The sequence below is a fragment of the Physella acuta genome, unplaced genomic scaffold (genome assembly GCF_028476545.2).
Source record: "Physella acuta isolate Inbredline_101_S28 unplaced genomic scaffold, ASM2847654v3 ptg001379l, whole genome shotgun sequence".
NCBI classification, from domain to species: Eukaryota; Metazoa; Mollusca; class Gastropoda; family Physidae; genus Physella; species Physella acuta.
Window position 1 is genome coordinate 112,501 of NW_026732894.1, and position 19,884 is coordinate 132,384.

General features: G+C 39.5%; 1 protein-coding gene across 2 annotated transcripts in view; it reads right to left on the reverse strand.

Annotated features, from left to right (window-relative positions):
* LOC131927175 (zinc metalloproteinase nas-15) overlaps nt 1–19,558 on the reverse strand; it is a 29,464-nt gene extending 9,906 nt beyond the window's left edge. The window contains exons 1-11 of one of the 2 annotated variants that reach the window (XM_059282895.1): nt 19,436–19,558; nt 14,469–14,589; nt 13,855–13,960; nt 12,739–12,908; nt 10,466–10,586; nt 10,169–10,238; nt 8,516–8,719; nt 6,494–6,629; nt 5,613–5,729; nt 4,211–4,348; nt 426–503 (exon numbers count right to left, since the gene is read on the reverse strand). In XM_059282895.1, coding sequence (XP_059138878.1) covers nt 426–503; nt 4,211–4,348; nt 5,613–5,729; nt 6,494–6,629; nt 8,516–8,719; nt 10,169–10,238; nt 10,466–10,586; nt 12,739–12,908; nt 13,855–13,960; nt 14,469–14,589; nt 19,436–19,483 — 1,309 coding nt within the window. In that variant the 5' untranslated portion in view covers nt 19,484–19,558. Of the gene's footprint in view, nt 1–425; nt 504–4,210; nt 4,349–5,612; nt 5,730–6,493; nt 6,630–8,515; nt 8,720–10,168; nt 10,239–10,465; nt 10,587–12,738; nt 12,909–13,854; nt 13,961–14,468; nt 14,590–16,398; nt 16,485–19,435 lie in introns of those variants that run through there. The other variant, XM_059282896.1, reaches the window with a different exon arrangement.
* Between the last annotated feature and the right edge of the window lie 326 nt (nt 19,559–19,884).

Sequence of the window (19,884 nt, forward strand, 5' to 3'; positions counted from 1 at the left end):
ACTTACAACATTAAATCGTAACAAATAGTTACAGTTGCAACATTAAATCGTAACAAATAGTTACAGTTACAACATTAAATCGTAACAAATAGTTACAGTTGCAACATAAAATCGTAACAAATAGTTACAGTTACAACATTAAATCGTAATAGCTACAGTTACAACATTAAATCGTAATAGCTACAGTTACAACATTAAATCGTAACAAATAGTTACAGCTGCAACAATAAATCGTAACAAATAGTTACAATCTATCCCCATGCATCAAGACCACCAAGTTATGGTAAAAATCTACTCAGTATATGACCAAATTGGTCAATACAACATTAGGATTTATGCATACAACAACAACTAGGCAAGCAGGGAAACAACTACAAGCAAGGTCCGATAACTCCGGGTTTCAAGAACAATAACTACTGGTTCACCTAGAGCTCTCCACTTTTTGGGTATTATGTTGGCAAAAGAGGGGAACCATTGCCAAGGCCACATAATGGAGTTTTTTCCTGGCAGAGTCACGGAGAGGATAGTTCAAGGGTTAATTGTAAGATGATCAACATAAAATGCGAAATTATTAACTTCTCCCATCATGGTGCAGAAATTTATACTGCATATTTAGAGGTATCTCTGTACAGCTAGCCTGGATCTGAAAGAATTTTGTTGTTTTTTACCCCCCCCTCCCTTTCCTTTCCAGATTCCTATGTCTATGCCCCTATTTCTCCACCCCCCCCCCTTCCCCCCCCCCCCCCCACCTTGAGGTACTTTAACGTTTCATTCAAAAGACCACTGCTGTCGTTAACTATAGTGGCATGCGTGTTACGTTTTTTTTTTGATCGGATGTGTAGATTCAGGGGTCATCTAGCTGTGTAGTGGTCAGCACATTTGGGTCAGTGGGTTATGTCAGTTAATAGTGTAGGGGTGTTTTATTACATTTGATGTAGGTTAATGGTGTAGGGGTGTCTTGTTAAATAGATGACGTGTATCGATGTTTTGTCTCATAGATGGGATGTACATTCTGCTTTATTTAAAACTTTTATCTGAAACTAAATCTTTCTCATAAAACACATACTGTATCCAGGGGCGGAACTACAGTGCCGCCAGACCCCGCAATGCGGGGGGGCCCAGACCAATTGGGGGCCCAAAAATCCTGGCTAAATTATTTTAAAAAAATAAAAAAAATTAGGTGGAGGTCGAGTTATCTTTCTTCTACAGTTACAAACAAACACGATAGTCGGCAAACGTCTTTGAGAAAAATGCACTGACTATAGCTCGAGAGACCGCCAGACATATAGACAACTTCAAAGACGAAGCATCTGAAATTTGACTGTGCCGGTACGCTTTGAAATCGGGCTGGGGAAATGTTGCGGCGAGGCGACTATCCTGGTCTTCTAGACGATCAGAAAAAGTCGGCACTATTGATGTAGATGTTTATCGGCGCTTTCTTGTCCCCTTCCTTTCCCAACTCTCTCCCCCCCCCCTCCCCCCTACCCCTCACTTCTACCCCTCACCACACCCTTACTCTTACAATAAGATGTAATGCATAGATTAACGAACAGAGTTTCTTCCAGGCATCTCTACCTGATGAACAGGGGCGGAACTACAGTCCCGCCAGACCCCGCAATGCGCGGGGGGGGGGGGGGGAGGGGGGAAGGCCGTTTAGGGGCCCACGGCTGACCAAAATTTTTTTTTTTTTTTAAATTTTGAATTTAATTTTTGCCTTAATATTTGGTTTGTAAAAGAAAAACACTGTAGCTGCGGTACGATTATCTTTATTTTACAGTCACTATACCACGCTCTTCCGCAAAAGATAAAATCCATTACATCATTACACAAACTACAGTGTAAAATATAGGCAACTCTTCAAATTTTGAATTACTTCTTTGACTCGTTGCCCCCCCCCCCCCCTCCCTTTGATAGCTAAATAGAGGACACGTAACTGTTTGACCGATCCTCCAAAGTATACTGTGGCGGATGGGGCAGGGGATGGGGACCAAAAAGCGGGTTAAAAATTGTCGACAAATTCTTTACATATTAAAAACAGTTATTTATAGTTGTATTTTTTAACCATCGTCAAGGCCGAGTTCTATTTCCCTACAATCAAACACACGCTGTCGCCGGCAAAATTCTTTTTAAAAAAACAACAAAGTCCATAACACGAAAAGCCGCTACATATGAAGTGGGCTTTCAATACTTTCATGATGCGCGGTTATTATTTGCGGCATTGGTAGGGGACCCGAAATCCATTATACATTTTTCAATGTTAATATGTGTTTGTGATAGTGGTTGAATTTGTATCCTGTACTATCTTGTATCGTACAAATAATTTAAAAAAATAATATAATACTAGAAACTTCAGTTTTATATACGTTTACTTGTTTTTTATTTTACAAGAAATATAGTAAACTTTTAAGGCCTATACTTCAAATTATCTCCCATGAGTAAGTTTTACAATGGGCGATGCTGGCGTACATAGATCAAGGCGTTTTGTTGTCCCTTTCAAGTTTTTTCCCGCGCCGACCCCTATCCCATCCCTCTTTCTCAACCTCACAAGTATCGAGGAGATAAATGTATCGTTTATGAACTACTTCCTAACCGTACGATTCACCACTTCAGCACATTTTGTCAGACACTAGACAGCACTAGATCTAGTCAACACATATTAATTTACTTTCATAGTATTAGGCACATCTAATTCACAAAACAGGGCAGGTAAGATTATTTTTTATATAATTATTTATAATTTAATTAGAACGTTTAGAATTAATTGAACATTATTAATAGTCATTGAGGTGGGGGTGTGTGAGGGTCTGGCTTTTTGTTAATCCCCCCTCCCCTAAATCAGAAGGTTATCCAACGCGTGACCTGGCCACATACAGTTGTACATGTGAAAAACATTTTTCTCTCTATTATTATTATGCATTAGTGCATCATTCACCCAATCGCCATGAAAACTTGGGAAGCTGTTGAGTACAGCCCCGCAAAGGTTTCTGTCATAGGCCTAACATTTGTACATATTTGAGTGGGGACTCCTAACGGAAATATGTGATTTAGCGCCCCGTGATCCTGCATAAGCCGATGAGGTTACTACTTGAATACAACTGGCGTCAGTGTCATCCTGAGCGCATCACATATGAGCAAGTTGGCCCCCACAGACAGTCGTTTAAAAGTTCCCACAACACTAGGAATAAGTCTCGCTACTACACTCGATGACTAAATCTAATTAGGTCTCGCACCAATGTTTCTTCCAGGGTAGACTGTTTTCGGGGGAGGGGAGGGGGGAGCTCTGCCGGAAGAAATAATGTGTCACACCCATCACCCGTGCAGTAATGTAACCGGTAGCTCCAAGAGCCCCGTGACTCCCCTGACACCTGGGCCGTCGCCGAGGGATTTACAGCATGCCTTGGCGTGTCTAGTTGGTAGTGTGGACAAACCCGCGCCCTAAGATCCAAGAAATGAACTGCCGACATTGTTAACATTTAATTCAACTTCTGGAAAACAGGGCACACGGTTAGTAACGTTTTGATGAAAGCCTCAGTTTGGTGTGTTGGACTAGATTTAGAAAGGGGCCAGCTCGTGTGTTGGAAAACCTCTGATTTATTCGTGTACCAGATGGAATTTTTTAAAAATTGAGAGCGAACCTTGTTTTATATATATATATATATATATATATATATATATATATATATATATATATATATATATATATATATATATATATATATATATATATATAGGGGCCCAAAAAAATTCTTCGGGGGGGGGGGGGGGGCTTTTTTTTTAGTTCCGCCACTGATACACATGACATGTTGTTGTGATTAGATTTAATTGAATTTTTTTTTTCAAAACCCGATCAGGCCAGAAATGAGTATCTTATGTTCGTATTGTGTTTATATATATATATATATATATATATATATATATATATATATATATATATATATATATATATATATATATATATATATATATATATATATATATATATATATATATATATATATATATATATATATATATATATGGGGGGCCCAAAAAAATTTTTTGCGGGGTGGCCCATTTTTTCTAGTTCCGCCACTGACTGTATCAGGTACACAACATATTGCACTCTCCGTGTTATTAACTACCCTTCCCTACCCCACCCAAAACAAAGGAGACCCCCCCCCCCACACACACACACACGCGCGCACGCGCAGAGCCATAAATAACTACCCACCTTGAGCCTGCGCCTCTGGCCCACATTTCCCACACGCCTTTGTGCAGTAGGTGCTCATGTAGAGTGGGTTCCGCTCACACTCGCCCTGATTGGCCCAGATGTAGCAGGCCCAGCTGTCGTAAGTGTTCACGCAGGTGGCTGAGAGAAAAGACGAGATCTTGTTGGGACATAATATGGAAGACATTGAGAGAAAAGACGAGATCTCGTTGGAACACAATATGGAAGACAGAGAGGAAAAATACGAGATCTCGTTGTGATAAAAGTGGAAGACATTGAGAGAAAAGACGAGATCTCGATGGAACACAAGTGGGAGACATTTTATAATTATATGGGGCTAGATCGAATTTTTGTACCTCACACAAACACCCCACACAAACATCCCATACAAACATCCCACACAAACACCCCACACAAACATCCCATACAAACACCCCACACTAACATTCCACACAAACACCACACAAATATGCCCTAAAGCAAGTTGGAAGCGTAGCAAGAAAAAATACATTTTAAAAAAAAACTATTATCTTTTTTTTAAAAAGACATTAAAATAAGGGATCATCAATTATGAAGTCCTCACGGAGTGGGTTGGGGGGGGGGGGGGGAGGGTCGGTTCCATGTGGACGTCCACATGTTGAATTTAAGATGGAAGTTATTACATTTTTAAACAAAAATTAAAACTCGTATTCAGCATGTAAAATTGAAGCTAAAACGACAATCCAGTGTTTTTAAAAAATTGTAAGTTGGTAGTAAGTTTTGAGAGTTCTATTACATTTTTGTGGAAGTCCACATCGGGGTGGGGGGGGGGAGAATTCATCGAAAGTGGAAGGGGGGTGGGGGCTAAAATCTGAAATATTTGTGGACGTCATAAATGGATGACCACCCCCCCCCCCTAAATGGCCCTATAAGGTATTGGTAAACCCCACACATAGCTGCTGTCCCTCAACCACTGTTTTTATTAATTTTTTAAATATATGGAATGATTATTCACACGCACATTTAAATAGTACCTATATATTTATAAATATAATGAAACTACTTTTTCTTATTGATTCCAACGTGTGCCTTATGACTTCAATATAGCCAATCATAGCCCTAATCCTAAATCGATACCAAAACAACGATCGTCATCAAACTTTCCACAAACCACCCTCTGTTTTTTCTTCACAAATACACCTCTATTTCCTTCACCCCCCCCCCCCCCCCCCCATTCCCCCTCACCCCCGGTCGCCACTCTCCTTCGAGCCATACAAAATCCCTGTCTTCGTAAGGATTTGAACCTTGCAAAAGTCACATTACTTCCACAATAATCAAATTACTGTAAAATATGTAAATTTGTATGCGTTAAAAATAAATAAAAATACTTGAATGTGGGGATGACAACTTTGAACTTTGAACTTACCGTCATTTTTGACCTGTTTGGTCCGGTCACAATCCGAACTCCCGTCCCGACAGATACAGTTACAGTTCTGGTCAAGATGGCCGTCTGACCCGCATTTGTTTTGGTCTGGGCAGTGACCTAGTGAACACAACATTGGTGAACACTACTCATACACGGTACAAACAACATGTGCATCGTAAATATGGTCAACATAATATTGGTGAACACTTCTCATACACGGTACAAAATAATGTGTAGCTTAGATATTTATTCAAATATCGTTGTTTGAACTATTTAAATATTTTTATTCGATTTTTTTAAAATTTGTTTGTTTCCTGCCCAATAATTCACCCATTCTTCTTCGTTTTTAATTGTAAGGGGGTTTACTTCAACACAAATTAATGTTCCATCTAAGAAGAAAGCTAGTGTCCAACGTGTTATTTTGTGAGCGCAGTGTTCTTAAAGTCTTATACAAGGATATGTATTTTACAAAATGACTTCGCTGCAGGTTCAAAACTACTGCGCGGCCGCGCAACCGCACATCTTATAGGGAACATAGGTTACATGTTATGCGCCATTGAGGCCGTTAACTCCATTTCAGCCTGCTTTTCTTTCTAGATTTGCTTCCCAAAGCCTTTGTCACACCAAGAACAAACTACAAGGCAGCAGTTGTTTGATTTTGGAGTTGTTTCTCCTGGATGGCTTGCTGTCTTCTGCTAATGAGCTTCATCTGCCCGGGGTGCCGTATAATGATATGGATTATATTGTTTGTAATGATGTTTTAATGTAAACAAGTATGAAGATCTAGTTTCGGTAAATTCTTTGGTTATAACTACGATAGTGGAAGGAAATTACCAGAACATGTGTGTCAGAACATATCAGAACATTTGTGTCTAGCTTACCAGAACAGTTGTACATGAGGTTGACTATGTACACATCTGTGTACGCCAGCTCCTTGAGATAAACTTTGCCAATGGATTCCTCTTTCGACCTGTCGTGGGCCTGAATTGTCTGTCTCTCATCGCCTATGGAGAATGCCTGACAGGGGAATACACATATATTTATGTAATGGGGGACAGAAATGTGTGTATGTAATGGGGGACAGACATGTCTTTATGTAATGGGGGATAGACATGTCTTTATGTAATGGGGACAGACATGTCTTTATGTAATGGGGACAGACATGTCTTTATGTAATGGGGGAATACACATGTCTTTATGTAATGGGGGAATACACATGTCTTTATGTAATGGGGGACAGACATGCCTTTATGTAATGGGGACAGACATGTCTTTATGTAATGGGGGACAGAAATGTCTTTATGTAATGGGGGACAGACAGGTCTTTATGTAATGGGGGACAGAAATGCCTGTATGTAATGGGGGACAGAAATCTCTGTATGTAATGGAGACAGAAATGTCGCAATGTAATGGGGGACGGAAACGTCTTTCAATACATGTGTCTTTGGGGAATGTTAGTCAATGACAATGTCTGTCTTATGGAAGGAAGAGTATTAATGTGTTGTCTTAGGGCAAGGGAAATGCAAAACAAAACGTCTTAACTAGACTCATTTTCTAGTCAGGTTGGACTTCAGTAAAAGCAAATGAAAAACATTAGAATAAACACAGATAACAAACAAGAAGAAGTTGTGATAGAAAATCTAAATAACTAAGGGGAAGGGGGAGTATATGTGTCTAATGTTTTATGGGAGAGTGACTATGTCTATACATCCTGCACACAAACTATGTACATTGCAACAAAATTACTCAATGAAAGTTGCTAAATATAGCCTCGTTTTGTGAGAACTATTATATAAGTGAGGGAAGTCTACGTGGATGTCATAACTGAATATAACATGATATAACTAGATAGGGCTACAGGAAATTTCTTTGTTTCTTTGTTGTGTCATGTTTAATGCGGTGTCCGAACAAAGGAGGATAACTCTCTGTTGTTAATTGAACAGGACATACAAGGAGTTACCGGACGTACTTACAGTTGGTTTTTTAAGTTAAAATAACCTTTTGTACATTTCAGTGACTTGACACGTGCATTATGAAAGTGTGAGTAATTGTGATGAATGAAACAATGTAATATAAATGTAATGACAAATCTCATGACCAATCTAATGACCAATGCAATGATCAATGTAATACAAATGTAATGACCAATGTAATGACCAATGTAATGACCAATGTAATGACCAATGTAATGACCAATGTAATGACCAATGTAATGACCAATGTAATGACCAATAACTAGATTTCATTAACCTTAAAATTGGTATCGCGTACAAAAAAAAACATTAGCTATCAAATTATATTAGTTAGTGATGTGCTCATTATTTGATGTCATGCATCTTTTGTTTAATATTTGATTAATTTATTTAATAAAACTCCTGTACAATATATTTTTTTTCTTATTTTAACACAGCAAACTTAATTCTAATAAAGAAATTTGTTGTTGTTTTTTTTGGTCATTAATATAAAAAAAGACCTCAATAATAGAAGCCTGACCTTATTAGAATAGGCCCTACTTAAAAACAACAACCGGACGTCTATTTTTAGAAAATGTTTTCTACAAAGCTTAACACCCGACCCTCTCCAGTTCCACTTCACGACTCCTTCCTTTATACCCCACCACCCCTCCCCTCCATCCTGTCCTAATTAAGTTCATTCTTCAACTCTTCCCACCTTTTTTTCACGATGATGATTGTTTCCACTTTATTGTAGTCCGTCTTTCATCCAATCCATTTTTTTAAACTACCACCGGCGCGTGCCGTTTCTTTGTGCTCCCCGAAAAATACCGACACACTCCATCCACGTGTCGTGGTGTCGTATGTCCCCCCAGGGGTCAACCAAACCCCACCCCTTCTTTCACCCCCTTTTTCCTCCACGCGGTACGGCTAACCCAATTGGTGACTCACCGTGACACCGTAGTGCATGACGGACGAGTACTCATAAGGCACGCGCATCTGGTTGACCTCGGCGGTTGAGTACTTGTTGAACCAGATGCGCATGTGCGGCTCGACGTTGTGGTAGAGGATGCTGATGTAGTTGTCTCTGTCGGGCAGCTGGTGCTCGTGGACTAGACCGATGGCGTGGCCGATCTCGTGTAGGTACAGCCCTTTCTGGGGGTCAAAGGTTAAGCAATTAGATCCGGTGCAGCACTTTCTGGGGTCAAAATTTAAATAATATATGAGTTACAACCCTTTCTGCGATCAAAGGCTAACCCATGTTATCAGGTACAGTCCTCTCTGAGTCCACTCAGCTCTGATGGGTACCTGTCTTACATTATGTAAAGTAAAGGTGGCTGGGCTTATGGCTGGTGACACTATACCTTCGTATGCCATGGTGACAGAAACAAGTGAACTCTACTTCATTTGCCCCATGAACCGTCTGAATGGAAAAGGGAACTTTAATTTTACAGTCCCTTTCTAGGATCAAAGTTCCAACCATTATATCAAGTAGACCTACAGCCCCTTTCTAGGATCGAAGTTCCAACCATTATATCAAGTAGACCTACAGTCCTTTTCTAGGATCAAAGTTCCAACCATTATATCAAGTAGACCTACAGCCCCTTTCTAGGATCAAAGTTCCAACCATTATATCAAGTAGACCTACAGTCCCTTTCTAGGATCAAAGTTCCAACCATTATATCAAGTAGACCTTCAGTCCCTTTCTAGGATCAAAGTTCCAACCATTATATCAAGTAGACCTACAGCCCCTTTCTAGGGTCAAATATCCAACAATTATATCAAGTAGACCTACAGCCCTTTTTAGTATAAAAAATGTATCAAAAAATGTCCCATCTTTCTAAGTGAGCCCGTGTTAACATATCCGGCCATAAAGCACCCACTTAAACTTAAAGACCACAGCTAGCCATTTCCACAAGACACAAACTATCCTTCTCTATGACTCAAAAAAAAAATAGTATAAAAAAAATTTCTTCATCCGTCTGAGTGTCCTTGTGCTGACACATCCTGGTCTAAAGAGCACACTTTAACATTACAATAATGTTTTAATATTACGTCTCATGCAAGTTTTTTTTTTCTATGTCTAAATACATGAAACAAGTGTAAAAACCTTTTATATTAACACAGTGGCGTCACCAGGTTGAGTGGACCCCGGTAACTGACGGTGTCACTCACCACTCCATACAATAATTTAGAATTTTTTGTTTTGGTGTCACCCCTCCTCCCTCCCAACCCCCCCCCCCCCCTTTTTTTATTGTTATTGTAACTAGATAAAACCTTGACAGTAAATTTTAAGAATATTCGTCATGGTGTCACCCTTAAATGGTATCACCCGTTGCGGACAGCACCCCCCTCCCACCGACCTCCCAAGTTTGACCCCACTGTACTAATACATATGGTACTTGATCTGAGGCTAATGTTGTTAAAACCACATACACACGCGCACACACACACATACACATATATATATATATATATATATATATATATATATATATATATATATATATATATATATAATATATATATATATATATATATATATATATATATATATATATATATATATATATATATATATATATATATATATATATAACTTACAAATCTACATCCTGGTGACTGAAGGTTCAAAATCTGCACACCGCCGTACATCCCCAGCATTGAGTTACACCTGTAGATCGATACACAAATCAATTTAAACATTTGTAGATCGATACACAAATCATACACAACATAAAGCCTACTCGACATAGCGACGTAAAAAAAATACTAAATAGCGATATACCTAGCTACATATAAAACCTAATCAACATAGCGACATATAAAATCTACTCGACATAGCGACCTATAAAACCTACTCGACATAACGAAATACAAAACCTACTCTACTCCACCTACCCTACTCCGCCTTGGAACCTGACGCTGTTCTTGTCAGAGGTTGTGGCCGGTCTAAATTTCATACAGGTGTAACGTTCCCACTCCGTCATAGCTCGCCTCATCATGTACTCTTCTCCCTTGGCTGTGACATAGACATACATGTACATAGACATATATGTACATAGACATACATATACATAGACATACATGCGGAGGCGTAGCGAGGGGGGGCGGGGGTGCGGAACGCACCGGGCGACACCATTTAGGGGGTTGACACCAAGGCTGTACATAGATACATGTACATAGACATACAAGTACATTGAGATACATGTACACAGTGACGTCGATAGGTCGGGTGTCACCCGGTGCTGCGCCTCATCGTGTCACCCCCCCCCCCTTTATTTTATACGAAAATTTTGCAGTTGGTGTCACCCCCCCCCCCTTTTTTTTTTTAATTATTCTTATTTACCATTCTTTAAACTGGCAAAAAAACCCTCATTCATGCCATAAATCTTGCAGTTTTTTGTCTTGGTGTCAACTCCCGAAATGGTGTCACCCGGTGCAATCCGCCCCCCCCCCCCCCCGCCCTCGCCTAGCGACGCCTCTGCACGTACATACATGTACATAGACATACATGTACATAGAGATACTGGCTTGGCTGGAACAATTACATCAACCGATCAACACACGATCGCTGCATACACTTAGCTGAAGGCTCCGAAATAATTGTCAGTTAACGGAACACTAAAGAATGATGGGATGTCTTGATCGTTAAATAAGGATCCATTACGGCGTTTTGGTCGTCTGTCATTGTTCAGTCGGGTTTTTGTCCGTGGCGTCTTTTCCCCTTGTCGGCCTTTGGTTTGTCGGCCATTGGTCAGTCGGACTTTTGTCTGTGTCGAATTTTGTTCTCGTCGGCGTTTTCGTACACAACCTATTGTCTGTTAGCCTTTTTTCCATGACGGCCTTTTCCCCTTGTCGGCCTTTGTCGGTATCGGTCTTTGACCAAGTGGTCGTTTTGTATGCCAACCTTTTGTCATAGGCCTACCATGGCCAACACCGTGTAGAGTACGATGGGGATCGAGCAAGAAAAAGTTGTAAGTTTGTCTCTTTAGCATTCAGTTGTTTGTTGTTTTTTTTAAATTTGTTTTTCGGACATTTTCGGACAAGTGGTCGTTGAGTAGTTTTGTTCGGGTAAAAATATCCGGCACACAGCAAGGTGACGTAGGTTACCAAAATATTTAAGTTCCGTAACTTGCCAAAATATTCAAATCCTGTGCCCTACTAAAATATCGTAACTTACTTAATTTATTCGAGTACTGCAATTTTCATAATAAAATATGTCATTACCGTAACGTACTAAAATATGTCAAAACCGTAACTTGTTAAAATATGTCAATACCTTAGTTAACTAAAATATATCATAACCGTAACTTAGATTTGTCAATATCGTAACAGACTGAAATATTCGAGTACTCTGTGACATTCCAAAATATATCATTACCGTAATTTAATAAAATACTTGAATAATGTAATTTACAAAAATTTATGAATTATGTAACTTATTAATTTTTTTTCATTTTCCGTAACTTATTAAATATTTGAAAACTAAATTACCCAGGACATCATGACTGTAACTTACTCAGATATTTCATTAACGTAACTTACAAAAATACATCGTAACCGTAACTTATTAAAACATGTCGCTACCGTAACTTACTAAAAACGTGATTACCGTAACCTACTACAGTTACTTCATTAACGTAACTTTCTAAAATGTGAATACCGTAACTTACTAAAACACGTCACTACCGTAACTTACTAAAATGTGATTACCGTAACCTACTACAGTTATATCTTTACCGTAACTTACTAAAATGGCCCTGCGCGAACAGATACGGTATCTCCGCGTTGGTCCACCTGAGTGTCTCCTCTCTGATCGCCGTAACTTACTAAAACACGTCACTACCGTAACTTACTAAAATGGCCCTGAGCGAACAAGTACGGTATCTCCGCGTTGGTCCACCTGAGTGTCTCCTCTCTGATCGCCGTAACTTACTAAAACAGTCACTACCGTAACTTACTAAAATGGCCCTGGGCGAACAAGTACGGTATCTCCGCGTTGGTCCACCTGAGTGTCTCCTCTCTGATCGCCGTAACTTACTAAAACAGTCACTACCGTAACTTACTAAAATGGCCCTGGGCGAACAAGTACGGTATCTCCGCGTTGGTCCACCTGAGTGTCTCCTCTCTGATCGCCGTAACTTACTAAAACAGTCACTACCGTAACTTACTAAAATGGCCCTGGGCGAACAAGTACGGTATCTCCGCGTTGGTCCACCTGAGTGTCTCCTCTCTGATCGCCTTCCGCTTGCTCCTGATGCCGTACTCGTCCGAGAAGAAATAGTTCTCGTCCATCTGGACACCCACGGGGGCGGGCATCATGCCCATGTTCACCATCTCCCTGTGGGGGTAGATGTCATATGGTGATATGGGTCAAATGTCACATCGTCACATGGGTCAATGTCACGTCGTGATATGAGTCAAATGTCACCTCGTGATATGGGTCAAATGTCACATCGCCACATGGGTCAAATGTCACATCCTCTCATGGGTAAAATGTCACGTCGCGATATGGGTCAAATGTCACATATTGACATGGGTCAAATGTCATATCGTGACATGGGTCAAATGTCACATCATGTTTAGACTCGGGTCAAATGTCACATCATGTTTAGACTGGGGTCAAATGTCACATCATGTTTAGACTCGGGTCAAATGTCACATCATGTTTAGACTGGGGTCAAATGTCACATCATGTTTAGACTGGGGTCAAATGTCACATCATGTTTAGACTGAGGTCAAATGTCACATCATGTTTAGACTGGGGTCAAATGTCACATCATGTTTAGACTGGGGTCAAATGTCACATCATGTTTAGACTGGGGTCAAATGTCACATCATGTTTAGACTGGGGTCAAATGTCACATCATGTTTAGACTGGGGTCAAATGTCACATCATGTTTAGACTGGGGTCAAATGTCACATCATGTTTAGACTGGGGTCAAATGTCACATCATGTTTAGACATGGGAGGATCGGCTTTTGTGACGACGTGTGGCGATTGTTATAGGGGATGAGAAGCCTTCAAAAACTGCATGCAGTTGTTTATAAACATGTTTCACTTAACAGTCACGTAAATAAAAGACAAATATGTGAAGTTGAGTGGACGTACGCAGCTTTGGGTGGTTGGTACATGTCTCACTAAACAGTCACGTAAATAAAAGACAAAGATGTGAAGATGAGTGGACGTACGCAGCTTTGGGTGGTTGGTACATGTTTCACTTAACAGTCACGTAAATAAAAGACAAAGATGTAAACATGAGTGGACGTAAAGATGAGTGGACATACGCAGCTTTGGGCGGTTGGTACATGCTGAGGAACTGGCCCTCTGAGAGGTACATGTCTAGCTCTGCCAGAATTTTCCCGGCGTCTCCTAGGATCATGTTGTTGGCGACTGGGTGGTTTTAAAATAGATACAAGTATTATTGATGAAATCAATTTTTTTTAAAGATACAAGTATTATTGATGAAATCAATTTAAAAAAAAAAGTTTATTATTGATGAAATACATTTTTTTTTAAAAGATAAAAGTATTATTGATGAAAACATCTTTTTTTAAAAAAGATAAAAATATTATCGATAAACATCAATTTTTTTAAAAGATAAAATTATTATTGATGACATCAATTTTTTAAAAGGTATAAGTATTATTGATGAAATCATTTTTTTTTTAAAAGATAAAAGTATTATTGATGAAATCAATTTTTTTAAAGATAAAAGTATTATTGATGAAATACATTTTTTTTTAAAAACACTAAAGTATTTTTGATGAAATCAATTTTTTAAAAGATAAAAGTATTATTGATAAAATCAATTTTAAAATATTTTAAATTATTTTTATAAATTATCTAAAGCTACACATGAGTTCGTAATATACATTGATTTATGTATAGGCCTACATACTGTCAATTCCACCCAACATTCCGGTAATTAGTTGGTCCATCGATTTATTCTCCTGTTTCTCATAGGGATTTTTAAAGTTAGGAGGCGGTGCCTTTGAATGGGATTTCCCGATCAACGCAAGCTGAGAACAGTAAAAAGTTACACAATCAATTAAAACTATATAAATATAAGTGTATCATTAAAATGTAGAAACAAACAGACAACAGTAATAGGAATATAGTAAACATGAGCTAGCCCAAACGCAGCAATTAGGTTATAATATAAAATATGTAAATGTAATCATATAAATTATACGACTGATGCTCTGTTGTTCAAGGATGGTGTTCTCCGATATATGTACACGGCGAAATCTTAGAAGAAAAAGTAACAAATCAATTTTAAATTAGTTTTTTTTTCCTGGTGTTTAGAAGTCTACTTAACTTACTTTTGGATATCGTAAATATAAAAACAAATGTAATCAGAGTTTTATATAGAGTAAAAGATTAATAGCGAGCAAAATATCCTAATCTTGAGAGAACTCACGATGTTTAACTACCAACAGCTATGACTTTGTAACAAAGACATTTGTTGCTTTTGGTCATATAGAAATACGTTTGAAAATTGTCTATAAATATACAAAAAATGTTGTTAAGCTATCTAAAAACAGACATAGTTTAACGTAAATCGATAATTAACTGGACATCGTTCTAAATCAAAATGTTTAATACGCGTGACATCGTGGCTTTCATAAAATGGACATCCTGCCTAGCACATAATGGACATCTTGCACAAAATGGACACCTTACCTACCACAAAATGGACACCTTACCTACCACAAAATGGACACCTTACCTACCACAAAATAGACACCTTACCTACCACAAAATGGACACCTTACCTACCACAAAATGGACACCTTACCTACCACAAAATGGACACCTTACCTACCACAAAATAGACACCTTACCTACCACAAAATGGACACCTTACCTACCACAAAATGGACACCTTACCTACCACAAAATGGACACCTTACCTACCACAAAATGGACACCTTACCTACCACAAAATGGACATCTTACCTACCACAAAATGGACACCTTACCTACTACAAAATGGACATTTTACCTACCACAAAATTGACACCTTACCTACCACAAAATAGACACCTTACCTACCACAAAATGGACACCTTACCTACCACAAAATGGACACCTTACCTACCACAAAATGGACACCTTACCTACCACAAAATGGACACCTTACCTACCACAAAATGGACACCTTACCTACCACAAATTGGACACCTTACCTACCACAAAATGGACACCTTACCTACCACAAAATGGACATCTTACCTACCACAAAATGGACACCTTACCTACTACAAAATGGACATTTTACCTACCACAAAATTGACACCTTACCTACCACAAAATGGACACCTTACCTACCACAAAATGGACACCTTACCTACCACAAAATGGACACCTTACCTACCACAAAATGGACACCTTACCTACCACAAAATGGACACCTTACCTACCACAAAATGACCTACCACAAAATGGACACCTTACCTACCACAAAATGGACACCTTACCTACCACAAAATAGACATCTAACCTGCCACAAAATGGACACCTTACCTACCACAAAATGACCTACCACAAAATGGACACCTTACCTACCACAAAATGACCTACTACAAATTGGACACCTTACCTACCACAAATTGGACACCTTACCTACCACAAAATGGACACCTTACCTACCACAAAATGACCTACCACAAAATGGACACCTTACCTACCACAAAATGGACACCTTACCTACCACAAAATGGACACCTTACCTACCACAAAATGGACACCTTACCTACCACAAAATGGACACCTTACCTACCACAAAATGGACACCTTACCTACCACAAAATGGACACCTTACCTACCACAAAAGCTATCACAGAACAGGAGAGAAGCTCCATTCTGCTAATCCCTTCCCCTGCTTTCAGCGTGAGTACACCTTGATCTAAGCACGTGAGTTCTATCTAATGATTGTTGCGTATGAGGAAGTTATTTTTAGCGCTACATCCTGTGCTCATACAGGTAACCCATCAACACAATCACATCCATGTTGGCTTTTTTTATCTGACATATCTGTCCCACGTCCTACCTTCACCCCCCCCACTCCATCTTAGCACCTTTCCAGTCCACTTCCTGCCAACATCCACCCCCTCCTGCAGTGGTAATACGACTTCCTACAAGCCTACCCCCCCCCCCACCCCCCGCCTCACACACTCGACTTTCACCCGAGGTTCTTCCTTCCATAAGTCCCACTTGAACCCAACCCCCCCCCCCACCCTCTGTCAAACCCACTTGGGCCCCCATCAGCACCATAGCCACCCTCCAACAGAGCCCCCCCTACACACCCCATACCCGCACATTCTCCCTGAACCCCACACCCCAGCCCCACACAGTATTCCTGATCCCCACACCCCAGCCCCACACATTCTTCCTGAACCCCACACCCCTAACCCACACATTCTTCCTGAACCCCACACCAGACCACACACATTCTTCCTGAACCCCACACCCCAATCCCACACATTCTTCCTGAACCCCACTCCCCTAACCCACACATTCTTCCTGAACCCCACACCCCAACCACACACATTCTTCCTGAACCCCACTCCCCTAACCCACACATTCTTCCTGAACCCCACACCAGACCACACACATTCTTCCTGAACCCCACACCCCAATCCCACACATTCTTCCTGAACCCCACACCCCAAGCCCACACATTCTTCCTGAACCCCACACCCCAACCACACACATTCTTCCTGAACCCCACACCCCAGACCCCACACATTCTTCCTGAGCCCCACAAATTTTGCCTGAACCCCACACCACAAACCCCCCTCCATCCCACATTCTTCCTGAACATCACACATTCTTCCTGAACCCCACACCCCAACCCCTCACATTCTGTCTGAGCCACACACCACAGTCAAATCCTACCTTACCCCTACCACCCCCCCCCCCCTCTTTACCTACTCCCACCCCACCCCTAGCAGATTAAACCACCTGGTGCCAGCTTATCTCAGTTAAACAAAACGACGCCTGGAAGTATAAAGATAATCCCAATTGTTAACCCAATATTTTTTTTTTTTTTTTTTTTCGTCTTTCGTTTCTGCTGGTGTGGCGAAAACATTTTGTTAAGCGGCCTAAAAGCAGACGACCTCAATGTAACACAGGTGTGTGTGGAGTGTTAGGTTTACGTCTGGGGCCATTTTCACTACAAGGTGATCTACAAGGTAGATGAAGTAGAGTTCGCGTGTTTCTTTACTGGAGTTAGCGACACGTTGTCTGAATGCGTTTTTTTTTTTAAATGGGTCAGTTTATTTAATTTAAAAAATAACACATTTGGTTTAAGAGGAGATGAAACATTAAAAAATGACCATAGATCATCATTCCTTATGAGTAACAATCAGTGGCGTCACAAAGTCGGGTGACACCCGATGCGCTCCGTAAACCCCCCCCCCCCATACAAACAACTTGTGACGCTTCTGGTAACATCTTTATAAGCATACACACGTAATCGAGGCGGTCACCGTTAAAAGTATATATTTTCTATGGAAATTCCTTTTCGTTCGAGGTGGCTATAGACTTTCTTGACTGAGCACCCCCCCCCCCCACCCGAAGAGATGCCTGGACAAAACTCTGCAATCGGGTAGTACAAATGTTGTTTTGTTTTTTTAAACGGGGTGAGATATAAACCACTCGACGAGATTACACCGAAACAAAAATGTCTAATTTTAATTAATGAGAAAGGCTGTATTTTTTTCATATATGTTTCACTTTTCACAGTTATACTCATCATTACACACAGGGTAACACCATCTGTAATGGGGGTGATGCCAATTGACCAAAGCTTTAGTACATTGGGTGACCCCCTTGTGATATCGTACCGGAAATGACCCATCCTGTATCTGTTACTGTGTGTAAATATAAAATGGTGACCGGAAAAATGCTCCATGGAAAACTGCGCAACGGAAAACGGCGCACATAAAAATGCGCAAAGGCATTTTTGTTTTCTTAAATCGAGTATTTATAGACATTAACAAAGAATGAACACATGTACATTTTAGCATAATAAAACCCTTTTCAACGAAATATGATAACATTAAAGTGTATTAGTATAATTAGTTGGTATTTCTGTTTGAGCAATTTTTTGTTGCGCATTTTTCAGGGAACCAAATAAAACATGCAGAGAAATAATTTACCAGTTACATCTTTATTAGAAGCAAAATCAAAGCCTTATAATGTTTTAAATAAATAAGTTTTAACCCATCCATGTCAGATTCTCATCCAACATTCTACATTGCAGAAATATTTAAAAAAATTGAAAGTAAATAAACCGCAGTGTTATTTATTATTGCTCTAGAGAAACGTCCGCAACCCACATAGGTCTATAACAAAATAATACATTACACCTTCCTCTTTGTGTTATTTAATGTGAACAATCCCCAAGTACTTAAAACTCCTCAACCATCTATGAAAATAATATTTATTTATGCATTTCAATCACATGATCTATTCTCTAGTATTATATTTACTTTTAGTGACCCCCCCCCCCCCCCCCGCCTCACCCTCCCCCAAAGTTCCCGGCAGCGCCTCTGCATATCCGACACAGGTTTAAAGCTTGAGGCAGAAGAGCCTCGATTCAGGAACGGTCACTCTAATATTTACTAGCGGCATAACTTTGGCTGTAATATACCACACCAGAATGTTCACATACCTGATCTTATATTATATTTTATAAACTATAAATAAACTATAACATTTATTTTCCATGGTGTTGATTTAGTTCCCGAAGTATTTTTTTTATCCGCGGCTGAATTTAGAAATAAATGCTGAATCCACCGTGATTAAAATCGTATTAAAACACATTTATTTACATTCGTTAATTATAAATTGACTTACCACTAAAATTAATGCACAAATCCTCATGTTTTTAGCGTGGTTCATCATTAACACCAAACTCGACAGAGCAGAAACAACGATTTAATATTTTTTTCCAATTTTGGTTCCTCTACTTGAAAAAAAAAAAACAATTTTTTTTCTCAAACGTGTTTATTTTTAAAAAAAAATATTTATCAAATTAAATAAGTGCACGTTTTACTTTTTTAGAAATGTCTATTATTTGCATATGTATACTTAGTTATATGCAAATATATGCATGGTTCTATGTTAACCTAAACACAATGTAGTCCTATAAGATAATTTAACCCTTGCTGATACGAAGCGCAATCTTACACATAGAACTCACTCGCCTTTATATAGTTTTTATTTTCTTATTATTTATCTAAGGGCGCACTTGACATAGTTTAATTAGTGCTAGATGCCGGTAAACAAGTGTGAGCATCCCAAAG